At 58.3% G+C, this 14,975-nt stretch overlaps 5 protein-coding genes and 3 non-coding genes across 8 annotated transcripts; 3 read left to right on the top strand and 5 right to left on the bottom strand.

The window, feature by feature from the left end:
- Positions 1-88: 88 nt before the first annotated feature.
- On the bottom strand, positions 89-1,943 carry BJ171DRAFT_505837 (uncharacterized protein). The gene is made up of 4 exons (XM_053111074.1): positions 1,844-1,943; positions 1,106-1,264; positions 610-934; positions 89-578 (listed from the first exon to the last, which is right to left on the bottom strand). The coding sequence occupies exons 1-4, from the start codon at positions 1,933-1,935 to the stop codon at positions 267-269; spliced, it is 888 nt and encodes a 295-aa protein (XP_052966519.1). The 5' UTR covers positions 1,936-1,943; the 3' UTR covers positions 89-266.
- Positions 1,944-2,200: 257 nt separating this feature from the next.
- BJ171DRAFT_505832 (uncharacterized protein) lies at positions 2,201-4,202 on the bottom strand. The gene is made up of 2 exons (XM_053111073.1): positions 3,390-4,202; positions 2,201-3,285 (listed from the first exon to the last, which is right to left on the bottom strand). Exons 1-2 carry the CDS (start codon positions 3,732-3,734, stop codon positions 2,611-2,613), a joined length of 1,020 nt encoding a protein of 339 aa, XP_052966518.1. The 5' UTR covers positions 3,735-4,202; the 3' UTR covers positions 2,201-2,610.
- A 332-nt stretch (positions 4,203-4,534) lies between these two features.
- BJ171DRAFT_505831 (WD40-repeat-containing domain protein) lies at positions 4,535-7,138 on the top strand. The gene is made up of 7 exons (XM_053111072.1): positions 4,535-4,895; positions 5,311-5,395; positions 5,498-5,589; positions 5,750-5,980; positions 6,090-6,155; positions 6,309-6,481; positions 6,943-7,138. Exons 1-7 carry the CDS (start codon positions 4,627-4,629, stop codon positions 7,083-7,085), a joined length of 1,059 nt encoding a protein of 352 aa, XP_052966517.1. The 5' UTR covers positions 4,535-4,626; the 3' UTR covers positions 7,086-7,138.
- A 1,642-nt stretch (positions 7,139-8,780) lies between these two features.
- BJ171DRAFT_505828 (uncharacterized protein) lies at positions 8,781-11,657 on the top strand. Its single transcript, XM_053111071.1, has 2 exons — positions 8,781-10,198; positions 10,377-11,657. Exons 1-2 carry the CDS (start codon positions 8,903-8,905, stop codon positions 11,526-11,528), a joined length of 2,448 nt encoding a protein of 815 aa, XP_052966516.1. The 5' UTR covers positions 8,781-8,902; the 3' UTR covers positions 11,529-11,657.
- A 116-nt stretch (positions 11,658-11,773) lies between these two features.
- On the top strand, positions 11,774-14,567 carry BJ171DRAFT_505826 (RNA polymerase II-associated). The gene is made up of 7 exons (XM_053111070.1): positions 11,774-11,873; positions 12,089-12,345; positions 12,591-12,774; positions 13,015-13,273; positions 13,413-13,613; positions 13,782-13,940; positions 14,146-14,567. Exons 1-7 carry the CDS (start codon positions 11,842-11,844, stop codon positions 14,338-14,340), a joined length of 1,287 nt encoding a protein of 428 aa, XP_052966515.1. The 5' UTR covers positions 11,774-11,841; the 3' UTR covers positions 14,341-14,567.
- A 39-nt stretch (positions 14,568-14,606) lies between these two features.
- On the bottom strand, positions 14,607-14,679 carry BJ171DRAFT_t128. Its single transcript has one exon. It is a non-coding gene; the product is annotated as a tRNA-Phe (tRNA).
- A 3-nt stretch (positions 14,680-14,682) lies between these two features.
- BJ171DRAFT_t127 lies at positions 14,683-14,754 on the bottom strand. Its single transcript has one exon. It is a non-coding gene; the product is annotated as a tRNA-Pro (tRNA).
- A 5-nt stretch (positions 14,755-14,759) lies between these two features.
- Positions 14,760-14,831, bottom strand: BJ171DRAFT_t126. The gene has a single exon. It is a non-coding gene; the product is annotated as a tRNA-Val (tRNA).
- Between the last annotated feature and the right edge of the window lie 144 nt (positions 14,832-14,975).

Genomic DNA, 14,975 nt, shown 5'->3' with positions numbered 1-14,975 from the left:
CCAGGCGAGGGCCAACCATGAAGTCCCAGCAGGACTCAGCGCGGCCTTGGCGCTGGGAAGAACGGGCGAGGGCATGCAAATCATGCGCCCAGAGCTTCGCCGCCGATCTGTTGTGCACCAGGGGGGGACCTCCTCGGCAGCGTTGTATGCGGGTCCGCGTCCAGTGGGCACACCATGCCGGGCCGATGCCGTCGCATGAAGGAGCTGCTTGCCTTGGCCATCCGCTTGATCCAGCCCAACCGAGAGCATCCCACGCGGCATGCAAGCTAACCGAGAGCCTGCAATAGACCACCAGGCCAATGCTCGCGCGGGCTGTCTGCAGTGTCGTGCCGTGGCTGCTCTGCTGCCCGCCCATCCTCATGGCGAACAGCTCGTGCGCAGGACATCCCGATTCCGTGCACGCGCGTCGCTGTGCCCATGTTCTGTGCCGAGATCGGCCCAATCAGCGCTGCGTCCGGCTCGAACCGGCAGCCCTGAAAAACGAAAAATGTTGCTCCTCCCAAGCTCTCCGTTGCATCGACTCCAGAACGCATCGCCGACGACATCCGGTCCGATCGTCTGTCCCTCGCTGCATCCCGCTTGCCGACCCCACCCTGTCTCGGACTGCACTTCGAGCCCGGTTCCGTTCGCTGCCCAAGCCGCTCCCTCTGTCGCGAAAGCCCTTCCGTTCCTGTCTGCCGCCATGGCCTTGTTCACATCTGCCTCGTCGTCGGCCCGATCCGCCTTCCGGTCGGCCTCCTCAAAGTCGCCCCGATCGTTCAAATCGCCGGCGTCGTCGTCGTCCTTCAAGCCGTCGGCTTCTGCATCCGCCTCTGCCTCTGCTGGATCCTCGGCACGCGCTCCGTTTTCCTCAGCCTCGCACAATTCCACCTCGACTTCAAGCAATGCCTCGTCATTTGCAAGCACACCCATGGCCGCCCAGTCGGCCGGGCGACTGGGGCCGATCAGTCCGGTATGGACACTTGCCAATTGCAGATCCTCTAGATCGGCCTTCTGCAACGGCGCACCCAAGTGCAGCCTATGCCCGTTCATCCATCAGCCTGTGCACAACCGAGCTGTCCGAAGGAAGCATGACCGAATGTTTCATGGCCGGCTCGCCCTCAACTGACTCTTGATTCCAACATCCCGATCGTTTCCATCATCCGTCCAGACACTCGAATCTCGCCTGGGAACCCTGCAATCCACCCTGCGCGGCATGCAGTCGCTGACTCTCTTCTCCACCGACGACGACGAAGGGTAAGAGCCAGCACGTCCAGTTTCTCGTCTTTTCCTCCCCAACGGCGTGGTCACTCTTGGGCGGCGCTGTGTGGGTTTGCAAGGACTGTAAAGACATGTGGGCGACCAAGCATATGCAGGGGTCAACCGATACGAACGTTAAGCAGCCGCCGCAATATATCTGCCATTCCATACTCTCTTCCACCACCACCACCACCACCACCACCACCACCACTATCTTCATCATCTTCATCATCTTCATCATCGTCCCATTCATTCACTCCCCCTCCCGCGACGCCATATGCACATCGCCTATGTACGTGTGTGCGTGTGCACATTAAAGGACTTGAACGACTCACAGAATTCTCGTTACAATCGCATTACCAAATCTCGGACTGTTGTCCTCCTCTCCCCCAACGCACAATCGGCACGAATCTATACTTTTCATCTCACTTTCTCTCTTCCACGGCGACCTGGTGCACATGGTGTGGCCATAGAAGGTAACGATCATGGTCGGTCGGTCGGTCGGTCGGTCGGCCGCTGCTACCACGAGCAACCGTTGCCTTGATTTGTGATGGCGGTTTCGTCAGGGACAATGAATACTCGAACTTGACGCTCGTTCCTATACCCCTGCAGATGAGGAAGGCTCCATGTTGAAGGTTGCACTCTCTGCATGTCTAATCCATAGGCACTTTTCGTTGACTCAATATACTTGCACATGTACTGGAGCCACACAAGAGCAACTGGGAGCGAGGGGGAGGGCTGGAGGCAAGGATGCACGGAGGTATTTAAGGAACCGTGTGTGAATCAGGGACCATGTTCGGATCCATGGCCCACATCTCCCCGATGCAGTCCAGTGGGCCAACAAACGATGCAATTGTTGCCGGTGCTCTCGGGGATGGGAGATGTACACACCGATACATCGGTTGTGGACCGAGCATAGCATCGCTATACTGAGGAGCAGCACTCAAAGGGCATTGTGCTTGGCCATGGTATGGTGGATGGTTGTATATTCACATCCAAGGAAGAGGAAGAAACAAAAAAATAAGCTACCGCTCGCACTCAGAAATGGGTGTCCCGTTTCGGTTTGTGTGGGCTTGACTGCTCCAAGGATGAACAGACCGTGAGGGCTTTGCAGGGCGGTGGCGATCGTGAATCGATTTAAATAAGTGAGTATAAAGATAAAGAAGACATTGGTTGATAAGAGGCATATATGACAGCAGGATCGCTGAACTGTGGTTGGTTGGGCGGGTGGGCAGGCCGGGATGGTAGGTAAAACAGAGTTAGGGGAACGGGGAGGATCTATAAGCTTCACTCAGTGAAGCTTGATGCACAAAACTGGCGAGTGGGGCGCATTCCTATCAGCAGCCGGAATCTTGACAGGCGAGTCCAGAACTAGACGCGAGAGCACTCAACCGCCTCAGCCGGCACGGGCTTCTTGCTCGACTTTTTGCGCTCCGAGGACGAGGATCGGCGCAGCTTATAGTACGAGACCAGGCCAACCAGGATCACAACCGAGGCCACGGCGGCGCCAATGCCCACTGCGGTCGAGCTGAGCCCAGAGTTTGCAGCAGCGGCGGGGGTTGGGGCAACAGTCGGGTCCGAAACCGACTGAGCAGGGGGCCTGCTGACAGAGTTGCTGAAGATGTTGTTTCGGTACATCTGGTTGTTGGTCTGGCTCTCCTTGCGGAGCTGCTGGCTCCACTGCTGGCGGATAAAGGCGTCGGGGCTCTTGGTGCCGTCGACCGGGGGGGCTGTGTTGCTCGTGAACCAGCGCTGGCGAGGATTGGTGTATGGAACATCGCTGGGGCTGGGCTCTGGAGCGGAGGAGCCCGTAGGAGAGTTGTACCAGCGCTCTCGCTGGATCTTGGGATCGGTTCCATCAGCAGGATAGGCAAAGTTGCTCGTGAACCAGCGCTGGCGAGGATTGGTGTATGGAGCATCGCTGGGGCTGGGCTCTGGAGCGGAGGCGCCCGTAGGAGAATCGTACCAGCGCTCTCGCTGGCCTTGGGGGTCGGTTGGAGGCGGAGAGATTGCGTTCAACCGAGCGGCTTGATGGGAAAGTGTGGTCTGGAGTCCAGGATACGATACGGTGTCAGTTTTGGCCAACCAAGAAGCGATCGCGAAACGATCAAACCATCACTTTCCAGTCGGGAACCAAAGCAGCGGCTTACCCGATAAGCCGAGATGTAGACCTGGTGGTTCTGCAGTCCGCCACAGGGTCGGCCCTCGGCAGAGGTGCAAACCCGGTTGCAGTACTGGGGCTCGACGACGGTGAGCGAGGCGGCCGAGTTGGCACAGTGACAGGTGAAGGCCAGAGTGCTGCGGCTCTCCATGGAGGGAGCGACGAGGGCAATGCTGTAGTCGGATTGGCCACAGGCGTCGACGCAGGATCCGACGGTGACCTGCGAGGACGATCCGCTGGGCCAAGATGCCGCCGAGGGAACAGCAAAGGCAGTCAGATCCTCGACGTGCGAGTCGAAGCAGCCCACGTTCATTCTGGAGGAGGTCGCCGACATGGTAGATGATCGGATGCCGAGAATTCAACACAGGTCGCGAGCAGGTGGACGGGCAAGGAGTCGAAGCTTGCAGGAGCAGGACCAGAGACAGGACCAGAGACAGGACCGGACAGGAGGCAGAGCTGAAATCGAGCTGCGAGATGAGGAGTGGGTGGGAGGGAAGAGCCCAAGGACCGAGGCGGTGGTTGACTGGGGGGGGGGCGAGGCGACAGCCCACCGGGCTGATAGTAAGGGTGGCGGGTTCGCGGGTGGCCGGCAGATGGACACAATCGGCGAATGCATTTGCGGCAAGGGCAGCAGCAAAGGGCGGCAAGGCAACAGAAAAATTTTGGTTGCCAGGAACGCACGGACGGGCGGGCGCCACAGCGAGTGGGGGAAGCTGAACGGCGGACAGGTGGCTGTGTCCGGAAACGGGTGGTGGAGCGGGATGAATGCGATGGAGGAGCATCGGCATGGGACGAACGAGATGATCAGCGCGGTGCAAATAAGACGATCGCCAAGCATGGCATCACCTGGGTCTGTTAAGGATGCGACCTGTCTTTGGGTTGAGAGTTGGCGGCGAGAAGGTGGTCTGGGATGGACAAGGCGAGAGTTACTGCTCTTTGTGACGGTGGCGATGAAACCCCCGATGCGACACCTGCGTGACACATGTACCACGGCGACATGGCCGCCATGCGCGCTGCGCATCATGCAGGCGCCACACCGAGGTTTTGGCACAGCCACTGGGCGGATCGAGGGCGGATCGAGGGCGGATCGATGGTGGCTCCAAACCGAGAATCACAAGCCGATTGCACATTCAATCAACCATCCACCATCCACCATCAACCATCAACATTCAACCATCAACCATCCACCATCAACATTCAACCATCAACCATCAACCATCGACGACATGTCTCCAACGACGCTCGCCCGCATCGACACCGAGTACAGCGCAGACTCGGTCGAATTTTGTCCCGTCTCTGATCATCAGCGCATCATGGCCCTTGGCACCTACCAAGTCATCAAGACCGAGGACGACACTCCAGCCCCGCGCAAGGGCCGACTTGTTCTGTATTCCGTCGAGTCAGAAACAACCAGCACAGGCAACGATGGGCTGGCGTCGGTGACCATGAACGAATTGATGCGCCTCGAAACAGGTGCGATCCTCGATATGAAGTGGTGAGTCAGGCACGACAGCGATCAGGATCCGACCTTGGGTGTCCGGTTGGGCGATTTCGATCGACAGTATGAGCGGCTGTACCCAGACGCAGCAAAGAGCAGCTCCTAGCCCAAGCTCCAAATCAATCCGAGGCGAGCCACAGTTGAGATGGACCCGAGATGCAGGAATTGCGGAATTGATGGCATCTGCAAGATAGAGGGCCATCCAATGCCCCACCGCCCGGACTGTGCGATCTGCCCGTGTCTGTCGCACTGGGCATTCCAAGCTTGTTGGGGACGGCTGCACACTTTACAGCAGTCGTCGCTCCAGATCTTGTCCAGAGCTATCCCCGACCACGATCCTCCCCGCTCAGCCGTGATACTTTCGGCTTGATCATGGCTCTTCTACTGACATTGCCATACATCGCATTCACAGGTCTCATCGCGTGCTGGACTCGGGTCGACCCACCATGGGCATGGTCGATGCCCTTGGCAACACGAGCCTCTGGACACTGAGTCAGGTCGATATGCTTGCCTGTCCGCCGAATCGCACTCGATTTTGACATTGCCTCGTGTCCCAGAGACTGACTGACTGACCGGAATAATGTGGCACTCGTTTGCAGAGCTCGATTCTGGAGAAGACCGCTGCGTGGAACAACGAATCAGAAGGAGTGCTCTGTTTGTCGCTCGACTGGTCGAATCGAGTTCATCCAGAGTAAGCCGCCGATCTCACGGTCGAATTGTCGCAGACCCTCGAGCAACCATCTCGCCAGCTTTGGATGTTTGAGGCAGCGCAATCCGTCGGCCTGCTGTAATTCTGGGTCGCCGTGCCCTTTTCGCATCCTGATGCTGTGACTTTGTTTCCATTGCTGCAGGACTCCCTCGCTGATCGTCAGCCAGAGCGACGGGTCGTTGGTTCACCTTGGAGTCACCCAAGAGGGGCAGCTGGAGCCGCTTGTTCAGTGGACCGCACACGACTACGAAGCTTGGATCGGTGCCTTTGACTACTGGAGCACCTCGACCGTTTACTCGGGTGGCGATGACTGTCGGCTCAAAGGCTGGGATCTTCGTATGGGTGGCGATCGCCCGACGTTTGTTAGTCGAAGGTGAGCGCCCACGACGGCCAGTGCAAGCGACCGACCCAGTGAGACTACTGTTCGGCACACATTCCTCGGCCGATCCTCATCCTGCCACACCTCTGCGTCTTTGCTGTAGGCACCAAATGGGCGTCTGCAGTATCCAAAGCCATCCACATACAGAACATATCCTGGCCACCGGGAGGTAAGTGCTTGTGGCATTCTGCGTTGGATGGCCCGTGGCTTGTCCGTGGCAAGCTGTGCAAGATGACCCACACACGACATGCTTGCCCTGATTCTGACAGATATCCTTCTTCTTGAATGCGACGATTCTGGCTTGGCCCTGGATGCGGCGCAGCTACGACGAACATGTCCTGGTCTGGGACACCCGCTCGATGAAACAACCGCTGGTCGATCATCACATCGGCGGCGGCGTCTGGAGACTCAAGTGGCACCCCCGGAAACAAAACATACTCCTTGCCGCGGCGATGCACAACGGCTTCCATGTCCTCGAGACGGATCTGGCGAGCGGTATGGGCTGGCGAATAGTACGGTCGACGTCTGTGCAGAGCGAGCCACCGCGGCACCGCTGGTCCGGATGATGTGCTGCATCTGCTGATCCTGTTTATGTCTGGCTGTTTCACACGCAAACAACTGCTCCCCCCCCCGGTGCTTGCTCAACCGCCCCCCCCCTTTTTGCGCCCTTGGCCAACGCCCTTGACGGTCATCCGCGCAATTCACACATGCCGTGCAACTGATCTCGTTCCGCTGCTGGCGGACGGCTTTGACTGGGGCGGCCCTGCTTGCGCGCTTGGCGGTGCGGCTGTCCCGCTGACCATGAACGCCGTGGGCGACCACCCTGCCGGTATCTTTGATGCGCTGCCTCCACCACAACGACAAACACAACGACAACCGCAACTGCAATGGCAACAACGGCAATGACAACAACGACAACGGCAACCACTCTGACCGCGGCAACTGCACCCGCACAGCCAGCAGAGTCGTCGCCAGCTACTCTGAGCATGAGTCGCTCGCCTACGGGTCCGACTGGTGCCATGACCCCGCCCTGCCCATTGTTGGCTCGTGTTCCTTCTACGACCACGCACTGCGAGTGTGGTCAGTGTCGACGAAATAGAGGCGCCGCATCGCTGTGGCTCGGCCAAACAAGGAGAATGGGGACATGTCCACTGAGCAACCCGTCGCTATCGCCCGCCGGGAAGACGGCGCTCTGTGAGCCTAAACCCATCGGCCCCCATGTTTCCTGGACTCTGCCTTGGAAGACCCGATGCCGGCAGTGGCAAGGCGGTAATGCAGCCAAGGGGGCTGGTGCCGGAGCTTGTCTGCCGGTGCATGGCCTTGCTGGCCGCGGCTCGAACAGGTACCGGCCTCGACCAAGACGGGAGGGAGGAACTCGCACCCGCTGTCGTGGTTGAGGGGGTGCTCGGCTGCTGTGCCTGGTCTGTGCCAGAGCTTGTGCTGCTGCTCAGAGAGTCGGTGCTTTGCGGCTGCCATTGCGGCTGCCTTTGCGACTGCCTTTGCGACTGCCATTGCGACCGCCTTGGCAACCCCTTCCCTGTCGCCGGCCTGTCCCCAGCCGTCCCACCACCGATCGGGCTTGTGGCGCTGCTCTAATCTCCCACGGCCAAGGCGGATCCGAGGGCATCGGAAACAGATAGTGCCTGGCGGTCCTTGTTGCGACCGGCATTCCGGCCAATCGATCACCCACCAGCTATATGCAGTCCGTCCTTCCCCCTCCTCGTCCTCGCCCACCGACCTTCTGGTCTTCCCCACGACCCAGGCCAGACGCTTTTCTGGCTCCAGAGACCCCTGCTCGATACTGCCCCCAGAGACCCATTCCGACAGCGCCAGGTCCCCCCCCCTCATCGCCGATTCCGCATACCACCACTATCTGGCTCGCTCCGCCGTTACGCCGCACAACCGTCCGGCCTGGATTCGTCCGCCGTGACCACCCCCCGCTCTGGCCTCCCACCCTCCCGTCTCTCCCAATCACCGGTTTCGCACGAGAGTCACCTCCTCCAACCGACCCTTCCTGCCGGCTCTCCTCATCCACACTCATTCACTCGGCTGTTCGGCCGTTCGTTTGTCCCACGCTGTCTATCTATCTATCTATCTATCTATCTATCTATCTATCTATCTATCTATCTATCTATCTATCTATCTATCTATCTATCTATCTATCTATCTATCTATCTATCTATCTATCTATCTATCTATCTATCTATCTATCTGTCTGTCTGTCTGTCTGTCTGCCTGTCTGTCTCTCTGTCTGTCTGCTCCAACGCCCCTCTGAGACTACCCCACCATGAACATGCCTATCGTCACCACCGTCGAGCGCCCTCGCTACAACAGCAACCCGTCACCCGCTGCCCCCGGCGTCTTCACTCCAGGGCCGCCCATTCGAGCTCCCCCGCCGGATGCCAACCCGCTGCTTCATGGCCCGGGGATGCAATCGCCCCTGCCGGCTTCTTCAGACTCGCGAAGCACCTCGTTTGCATCCCATGTGTCTGTCTCGAGCGAGCTCTGGTCTCCATCGGCAGTAACCCATGCCTCCGGTGCCCCGAGACTCGGCCTGACGCTCGGCAGCACCGCCGACCGCCTGGTACATATCCGACTCGCTGCGAATCGCGAGGTACGTCCTTCAGCATGCGCTCTGCCGATGCAACTCGGCTGGCTCTGCCTCTGCACCAGCCCAATCCGTCGCTGCAGCCCAATGCGTCGCTGCAGCAATCGTCGTCCGAGACGGACTGCTTGCCCTCCTTGTCTGCCCCAGCCCAGTGTTTGTTGTCCAAGCGCTGCGCTCCTTGCCTGTCTCTGGCTGCTGATCCGGTCTGATCTTGGACCAGATGCCATCAGCAGCCCAACGACCTGCTGCCCTTGGGCTTTTCTGGCCTGCCCTCTCCTCCGCTCCGCTCCGCAACCGCCCTGATTCCCATGTTCCCGCTACCGCCCTTCCAGGTCCCACCCGAGGTTGCTCCTCCTGAGCCGCCAAGCCACGACATGCACTATCCGATCGGCACGCTGCCGATGCTGCCGTATCCAAACTCCTCACAACCGCAACAGCAACCGCAGCAACAACAACAGCAACATTACCAGCATCCACAGCTGCAGTACCACCACCACCACCAGTTTCCGTTCCAGGACCCATACCAGGACCCGTACCAGGATCTACACCAGCACCAGCACCAGCACCAGCACCAGCACCAGCACCAGCATCAGCATCAGCACCAGCATCAGCATCAACATACTCACTCGACGCTGCTGCCGCATCCATATCACCTCGAGCGCATCTCGCCCGACGACCGCATCGACCCAAGGGCCTCGGCGGCCATATCGCATCTAATGCACATCGCCTCGCAGCCCCACTCTGGCCTCGGCTTCTCGACCATCGCTTCGATGCCCGACCCTGCGGCCTCGCTGCTACCCTCGCCTGCTTTGACACCGGCACCACTTGCCATTCTGCCATCAACGACACCCTCATCTCTCCCTGCTGCCGCATCGCTGGCCCTGGTTGCCCCTCTGGCGCCCACATCGCTGTCATCGTCGGCATCGCTCTCAGCTGTATCGCTGATACCCAACGGCACATGCCATTCTCTGTCGGGCTCGTCCGCATCCCTCGCCAGTGCCTTGAATTTCGTCGCCTGGCCGCCGCATCCAACCGAACCCGAGCTGTTTGTAGCCAAGCGGACGGCCCCTGACTTTGCCAGTGCCGACCTGGACTTTCACCACAAGCGAGCCAAGCATGCTTCGTCCACCGATTTGCTCATGTTCCCAAGCACCATCGCAGCGAGCTCGCTGCCTCCTCCGGCCATCTCCGCAGAATCCGGCGAGGCTCCACCCGGCAAGGGCAAGCTCGAGCAGCAGCTCGTATGCATCCAATGCGGCACGCAGTATGCAACCCTATCCATGTTCGGCAAGGTACCGCCGTTCCCAGGGTCCTACATCTCGCTCTTCACTTGCAATCTCTGCCACCATCAACGCAAGGCTGCAGGCTCCGAACGACATAGCAAGGCGCACCCGACGGATCTACAGCAGAGCTTGCTGGGCGCAGTATCGTCGTCGGTGTCGTCGTCGTCGCTATTGCACGGGGTGTTTACCAGTCACTCTTGCCCAGAGAGCGCCCTCGAGAGTCAGCAGGCGCTCAACTGCAACATTTGCAAGAGAACGTTCGGATTCGGCCAGATTTCGACCCACCATAGTCTGGCCGACAAGTCCAAATTTGGCACCGAGGTGAGCCCGCTGCACTGGGTTGGTTAGTTGGTTAGTTGGTTAGTTGGTTAGTTGGTTGGTTGGCTCAGCACCAGCATTATGAACCCGGGTGTTTCTGGTGCTATTTTCGGGAACCCCGGCGCAGCAGCCTCTACATGACTCCTAATTCGAATGATCCTCGCTTTGCCACCACCATCAGCTCGTCTGCTCCCTGTGTCACTCAAAGTATCAATTCTGCACCAACTGTGGCGGAGGGGGCCAGTGGAGAACCGGGAAATGGAGACCGGTTGAGCTCTTTGGCAACGGACGCAAGACTTGCCGACTGCCCCACGATCGACTCCGGACGATCCTCAAGGAGGAGTACAAGTCGATACCCTTGCCCCTTGCTACCCACAACGACCATCACGACAAGGGCTGCCACTCTGCCAGCCTTGCTCCCGAGCTCGGGCGGTTCGTTGGCTCGAAAAACTCGGACGAGTCCTGGCTGGACCAAATCAGGCGCATCTGGATCGACGTCGGGCTCATGAAGCTGGCGCAAACCCGGATCATGGAGAATTTTGAAGCCTTCTCGACATTCGAGCGCATCACCAAGCGGATCGACTTTATGTGGGAGACCGACCTGCTGCCTATCCTGACACAGCACCTTCCCGGCCGCAAGACTTACCTGACGGTGGCGTGCATGTCCGAGATTCCCAATCGCAAGCAGCGCTATCGCTCCGAAAAGGCCAAGAAGAAGAAGCTGCTTGAGGACGGTGGTGGTATGCCGCATACACCCTCGAGTCCACCAAAGTCGAGCGAGCAGATTGTCGGTGCCTTCAGCACCGGATTCTGGAACCAAACCGAGGGAACCTTCCGGATATCCCACCGGGCCGATCGGCGACTCGAGGATATTGAAGGCATTGCGCTCCCGCTGATGTACCAGATGATGAAGCAGTTTGAGCAGGACGAGGCCGAGGCCCAAGCTGCTGGCATGGGCTTCCCGCCGTGCAAGTATGTTTGGTGTGTCGTCCGCAAATCGGCAGAGCACAACATTCCCGAGGGCGACCACGACCCCCAGGACAGCTGCGAGAGCTCGGACGACAGCGACCCTGTCCGTGTCAACCGCCTGTTCAGCGGGCCAAAGAAGGCGTCCAAGCGCTCGGCGGTGGACTCGTTCCGGTCTCTGCTGGGCCGGCAAGGATTCTTGACGATGGACGAGTTCCGCGCTCGGCATCCAGAAGTCAAAGAGTACCGCTTTACAGACCTGGGGGCGTATCCGCCCGAAATCATGCCCAATTTTGACATTTATGTGATGGTCCTTGAGGATTTTACTGCCTTCCTGAAGGTTTCGCTGCCCAAAGAGCAGCACTGATTCCCCTCCGCCAACCTTGCATCGATATCTTGGCTGCCATCCGCTCTCCCCTTCGCTGCAGTACCTTGAATCTCCCCTGTCCCACCCAGCAACAACTGTGAATAAAGCACACAAACCGCATGGTCTCCCGATCGGTCAGGTCACGAGATCCGATCAGGTGGGAGCGGCGTGGCTGCTGCTCTCGCGAGAACCTGGCCGAGAGCACCCGGCCGAGAACCCCAGCCCCTCGGTCGTTCGGCTTTTTCATAGCGCCGAGGTGCGAATACCGAGCCCCTCCCCGTCCTCGTCACCAGCAACAACATCACCAGCCAGGATGTCGTCCTCAAAGCCCGGCAGCGTGGAAAAGTATGACTGCCGCGCCAACCCTGCCAATCTCCAGCTTCGTCGCTGGCCTGCCTCGCCTTCGGTCCTTAGCGGCAGTAGTCAGATGAACGCTGATCGCGCGGATGCCATCCGAGCCTGTCCTGCATCATCAGTCCCAACCACTGACCATCTCGTCCTCGCCACGCTGTTGTTTCGATGGACAAATCTTGTCACCCTCATACTTCTCCCTTCGACAGAAAACCAGCACCCCACCGCGGTACGCCGCACCAGGAGTTTGTGTGCAAGCTGAAATATAGAAACGTGATGCCGCAGCTCCCATTTGATCCCAAGCTGCTGGACTATCCGTTTGCGGCCGATCGGCATTACAAGTATCAAATGTGTCCAATCTTTGACAGCCATCCCCAGCCACTCTATGCCCCAGACGATTTCAACTCGTGCCCGATCGATCTGCTGTCGTCGGGATTCATACGAAAGGCGCTGAAAGGCTCGCAAGGTTGGTAAGCTGAGGTGAAGCGAAGGCGCCCTGGCCACTTCTCCCCCCCCCGCTCGTTGTATTGGACAACACTCTGCCTCCGTCCTCCTCTTTGTTTTCGGCGAAATCGATCAAGTTCGAGTGTCCCTTCGTTTGATGTGTACATGTATCGAGCGAGGAATACTCGCGGTCCATCACTTCCCTCCACCTCGAGAATCGAACCACAGCCACTCGCTAAAACGGCGTGATCTGACTTGACCGGACAGATACTCCCGAGCCAACCAAACTCGATCCTGAGGACAGCTTTCTGCTCGACAAGCCCGTGGATGTGAAGAAAGAGGGGCCAGCCAGGTCGGGTCCACCCAACGTCTCGTGGCTCCGCCGCACGGAATACATTTCAATGGAAGCGAGCCGAGGAACGGGCAAGCGTAACGAAGGTGTTGAAACCAAGTAAGTTCGAATCTCCCGTGGATCTATCGATTGGACAAGGACATCACCAATGACGACCGGAGACGACCGGAGACGACCGGAGACGACCGGAGACGACCGGAGACGACCGGAGACGACCGGAGACGACCGGAGACGATAGACAACCGCCACACCCGCACGACAGAGTGCATGGAATGTGCAGTCGCAGCGGCTGGGGAGATCCGATAGCGACGCTAAGGACACGATCGCTCTTGCATTCAGGATGGGCCTCTCGATCATGAAGGACAAGGAGATCCAAAAGTTCTTTGACCTTTCGCAAGAGGGCCAAATCAAGGCTATCGAGCAGACGTTTGAGTCAGTCAAGCGCAAGAGTCTGACACACATCAAGCATCCGGTCCGCAGCGGCGTCACGGCCACAGAGATCTTCCCGATCTATCCCGATTTCATGCTGTGGCCCAACAAATATGTCCACTCTGTTTATGACGCCAACCCTCTGTCGGCCTCAATCCAGCTGAGCGGCGTGAGTATTTTCCAAGCGACATCCAATTGAATCGAGTCGAATCGATGCGCTCTCATTGTCCGATGTGGCCATGTACATGGTGGGTTGCATGGGAAAGCATTCTCAAACCCGGTGACTTTGCTTGCAAACCGGACCACAGGAAAAGAACGCGGACCCGGTCACCAAGGTGCGGCAAGAAGAAGTGCTTCTGCGTCCGATGATTGATCTCCGCACCAAGGGCGAATTCTTCTCGCTGTATGCGCCCGATGATGAGTCGGCAAAGCGGATCCTCAAGAAAAGGAAGCGGGACAATGGCGAAGAGAACGACGACGACATATTTGAGGATCAGGATCAAGACCTGGTATGTTGGGCGATTATCCCCTCCCTATACCACACTCATTTGGTCATTTCGCGATATGAGTCGCGATACTCTAGTTTCTGCACTGCAATCTTGCACCGCCCTGTCTTTCAACCCAATCATTGGGCCGAACTGACGAGTCGCCCAACAACTGCTTGTAATCTGCCGTAGGAGGCTCCAAACGACTATGGATTTATTCGGGACTTTGAGCAAAAGAAGATCGAGGAAGAAACCGGAACCAAAATATTTATCGTCCTCCGCCCGGACGAAGGCGGTGCGTTTTACAACGTCCTGGATCGCAAATATGTCTTCAGACGAAAGAGAAATGTGGTAAGTGGGCTTGCGGCGTTGCTGAGGGAGCTGCTTCATGTATCCCGCAATGCTGGCTGGCTGGCATACGAGAGCTGTATGATCGCTGGGGAATCCTCTGGGCTCGCAGAGCACACGTGGCACCTTTCGATCATGTCCTTGGTGCCGCGGTGCAATGGGCTGTGGTGATTCGGTGGTAACGTCTGCCCTGTCTGCGGCGCTGTAGCGGAAATCTCGCGAGGACGAAGCAGACGAAAGCCGATGGACAAAGGTCACTGTCGCCAAGAGGCGTTTCACAAACGAAGAAAAGCAGAGGCGTATGGACACATTGGAAGCCTGCGTCACAAAGGAGCACCTGAACTACTTCCTGAAGTTTGGCGAGGGATTTGAAGCCGACGACGAAGAGGGTGATGCAGAATGAGTGCCGGAGCAGGCATCGGGCAATGGGAGGGCGCCGGACCGCATAACGGGGCTCGCAGAGGGGAAAGCAGAGCAACCCGATTCTGGTCCCGCTGGCCACGGTCGATGCTGGACCTTGAATACACGCATACAACGCACTGGTGATGGAGTGCTCACAGCACTTGGCGAGCCAGAGTCTGCATGGTGTCTCATCCCGAAAGAAGAGGAGCACAAGCGGCCAGAGTCGTGTCGGTGGCAGGGAAGGCCATGAAAAAATATATATATATATGCCGCCTCCCGGGATCGAACCGGGTGCCTTAAGATCTTCAGTCTTACGCTCTCCCAGATGAGCTAAGGCGGCCAAGGGCTTCTCCGGGAATCGAACCCGGGACCACTCGCACCCTAAGCGAGTATGCTACCACTGTACCAAGAAGCCGTCGTTGCTCCCACCCAGGATCGAACTGGGGACCTTATCCGTGTGAAGGACACGTCATACCACTAGACCATAAGAGCTCCTGGTTGGCAAAAACCAACACCCAGTCCCAGAGCCCGCCAGGGACGCTAAGGCAAAGTCTAAATAAAGACCCACCCATTGACTAGACCAAGAAGCCATTGAAGTTGTGTTCCGATTCCAATCTGGCATCTATGACGCCAATC

Source organism: Polychytrium aggregatum (genome assembly GCF_025602895.1).
Source record: "Polychytrium aggregatum strain JEL109 chromosome Unknown BJ171scaffold_19, whole genome shotgun sequence".
NCBI lineage: Eukaryota > Fungi > Chytridiomycota > Chytridiomycetes > Polychytriales > Polychytrium > Polychytrium aggregatum.
This window is presented reverse-complemented; position numbering and strand designations above follow the sequence as displayed.